Source organism: Myotis yumanensis, unplaced genomic scaffold, assembly GCF_028538775.1.
Source record: "Myotis yumanensis isolate MYYU_CA2020_CCGP unplaced genomic scaffold, mMyoYum1.0.hap1 SCAF_10, whole genome shotgun sequence".
Classification (NCBI taxonomy): Eukaryota; Metazoa; Chordata; class Mammalia; order Chiroptera; family Vespertilionidae; genus Myotis; species Myotis yumanensis.
The window spans coordinates 29,505,119-29,507,912 of NW_027223761.1; the positions used below are offsets into that span (position 1 = coordinate 29,505,119).

Genomic DNA, 2,794 nt, shown 5'->3' on the forward strand with positions numbered 1-2,794 from the left:
TCTCGTGAGGCCCTTGTCTCACATCTCCAGAATCTCACTTGGCATTGCCCCTTGCGCAGGAAGTCACAGGGGCTGCCCAGCATCTTGATAAGCCTCTCTTGGTCATCAGGTTCCACTCCTGCTCCTGCAGACACCTCCTATCCAGGGGTAGGAGAGCATTCTCTGGTGTTCGGCACTCCCTGGAAAGCTCCTCTTCTTCTACTCACCACCTTCAACTAGAAGATGATGCTCAGGTAAGAGTCGGCTCAGAACTACCTTCTCTCAAAGGCAGTTTTGTTTTCTCCCTCTTAGCCCACATGGTCACGACTGCATCTTGGGGTGGAGCATGCAAGGAGCCATGAGCATCCCTGAAGGAGAGTCCAGAGACATGAAGCTCCCTCAGGGAAGCTTTGGGTGCTGGTAGCTTAGGCTGTGAGGGATCCAGGTCCTTTCTGCTTCACAGACATTGTTTTCAAACCTGAATTGTTGTTAATAACTCAGCTTTTACACATTAGCTTACTGCTCAATGGATTTGTTTGATTGTTATATGTTTGTATCTTTCTTGTCCCAGCAAAAAACACAAGGCACAAACTTATGAGTAATTGAAGAGAATTTAATAAAGGGACTATGTACAAAGGGGTGAGCAGGAGTAAGGGAAACTGATAAAGATAGAGAGGCCTCTAAAGATAAGTCATAATAGGGAGCTACTGCTGAAGGGTAGAGGGAAAGAAGGTGACCAGAACACAGGGAGGGCTGTGGCAGTGGTTGTCATTATGACCATAAGAAAGGCAACTAGACAGGGGCTATGTCCTCAGGTAGAGTAATACCATCATGGCCAACTCATAGCCTGACAGCAGAGAGCCAGGGAGTTGCAACCTGCCCTCCTCCTGCCCTCCTACCACCTGCCAGTGTCTCTCCTTCCTGAGAGCACCCAGGAGACAGAGGTGAGCCTAGTGGTGAGGGAAATAGACATGTCCTCCTAGGACACAGAGGAGGTTAGAGAAGCAGGAAATAAAATTTGACGTCAAATGAAGAGAATACAGACTATTCTCCTCCTGCCTCCAGCAGACACGACATGGTCTCCAACTATGAGTGGAGACATTTGGACTACAGAATATTCCATGTCAGCAGAGGGTCCGTGTTATGTAAACAGAGCCCTGACTCTAGAGTCAGAGAGATCTGGGTTTGAATCCAGGTTCCAGGACTCCAAGGCAGTGAAGCCTTTGGTATTGTATTCTCTGCAAGCCTCCATTTCCACCCTCTGTAACACAGATAGTAATTCCCAGGTAGCAGGTTGATCATGAGACTCACTGATCATGCACCAGGTGCTCAAGTCTTGTTTCTGTTCCAGTGGCACCAGTGGAGGGTTCTCGACCATGAATCCATCTGTAACAGCCTGGAGCAGTGAATTCACATCAATAAGTGGAAGAGAACAAACTTTCAAAACGGAGTTCCTAATCCTGCAATTACTGACAGCCATCGTGGCCCTGGTGGGGCTGGCGGAGAACTCGGTGGTGCTCTGGCTCCTGGGCTTCCGCATGCGCAGGAACGCTTTCTCCGTCTACATCCTCAACCTGGCTGGAGCCGACTTCCTCTTACTCTGCTGTTATATTATAGATGCCTTAGAAAGGCTCATCAGATACTCCTTTCTCATCTCCATAGCCATCCCGCACTTTTTCATGACTGTGTCCGTGTTTGCCTACATCTCAGGCCTGAGCTTTCTCAGCGCCATCAGCACGGAGCGCTGCCTGTCTGTCCTGTGGCCCATCTGGTACCGCTGCCGCCGCCCCAGACACTGGTCAGCGGGCATGTGTGCCCTGCTGTGGGCCCTGTCCCTGCTGCTGAGCATCCTGGAAGGGAACTACTGTGGCTTCCTGGTGAGGAAGATGCATCACGTTTGGTGCCCAGTGTTGGATTTCATCACTGTGGCGTGGCTGACTTTGTTATTTGTGCTTCTCACTGGGTTCAGCCTGGCCCTGATGACCAGACTGCTTTGTGGCTCCAACCGGGTTCCCTTGACAAGGCTCTATGCCACCGTGGTGCTCACAGTGCTGGTCTTCTTCCTCTGTGGACTACCCTACGGCATCATCTGGTTCCTTGTATTCTGGTTTCAAAAAGATTTGGATGCCTTCGTTCCTCATTTCTTGGCGGCAGTTCTCCTGTCCTGTGTCAATAGCTGTGCCAACCCCATCATTTACTTCTTCGTTGGCTCCTTCAGGCAGCGATGGTGGAAACGGAGACACACCCTGAGGCTGATTCTCCAGAGGGCTCTGCAAGACACTCCTGAGGTGGATGAACCTGGAGAAAGCCTTTCTGGGGGAACCCTGGCCATGTCAGGAAATCTGGTGTCCTGATTCAGAGTCTTGCTTTGTTCAGACAGATGTGACTTTGAAAGCCAGCTTTGTCCATCTCATTTGGTTGGTTTTCTTACCATGTTTGACCTCTGGGCTCTGGAATTAAAACAATTAACATAATAATCCAGCTCCTGCGGATAAAGTGAGCCAGTGCCTGTTAAAGAAACACAGAGTGTTCCCTAACTGGTTTGACTCAGTGGATAGACCTCAAGGGTCCCAGGTTCAATTCCAGTCAAGGGCATGTACCTTGGTTTCAGGCACATCCCCAGTAGGGAGTGTGCAGGAGGCAGCTGATCGATGTTCCTCATCGATGTTTCTAACTCTCTATCCCTCTCCCTTCCTCTCTGTAAAAAATCAATAAAATATATTTTTTTAAAAAAGAAAGAAACACAGAGTGCATTGTCCCAGGACTGCCTTGACCAGGGCCTTCACCCCATCCCCATGGGAGCTTTGCCATCTCT

The 2,794-nt window shown here is 49.7% G+C and overlaps 1 protein-coding gene across 1 annotated transcript; it reads left to right on the forward strand.

Moving 5' to 3' along the window:
* The first annotated feature begins 1,340 nt into the window (after positions 1-1,340).
* LOC139018008 (mas-related G-protein coupled receptor member X2-like) lies at positions 1,341-2,333 on the forward strand. Its single transcript, XM_070426645.1, has one exon. It carries the CDS (start codon positions 1,356-1,358, stop codon positions 2,331-2,333), a length of 978 nt encoding a protein of 325 aa, XP_070282746.1. The 5' UTR covers positions 1,341-1,355.
* Positions 2,334-2,794: the final 461 nt, after the last annotated feature.

What these genes read in the sequence shown, in the direction of transcription:
- LOC139018008 (XM_070426645.1), top strand. Translation starts at nt 1,356, where the DNA reads ATGAATCCATCTGTAACAGCCTGGAGCAGTGAATTCACATCAATAAGT.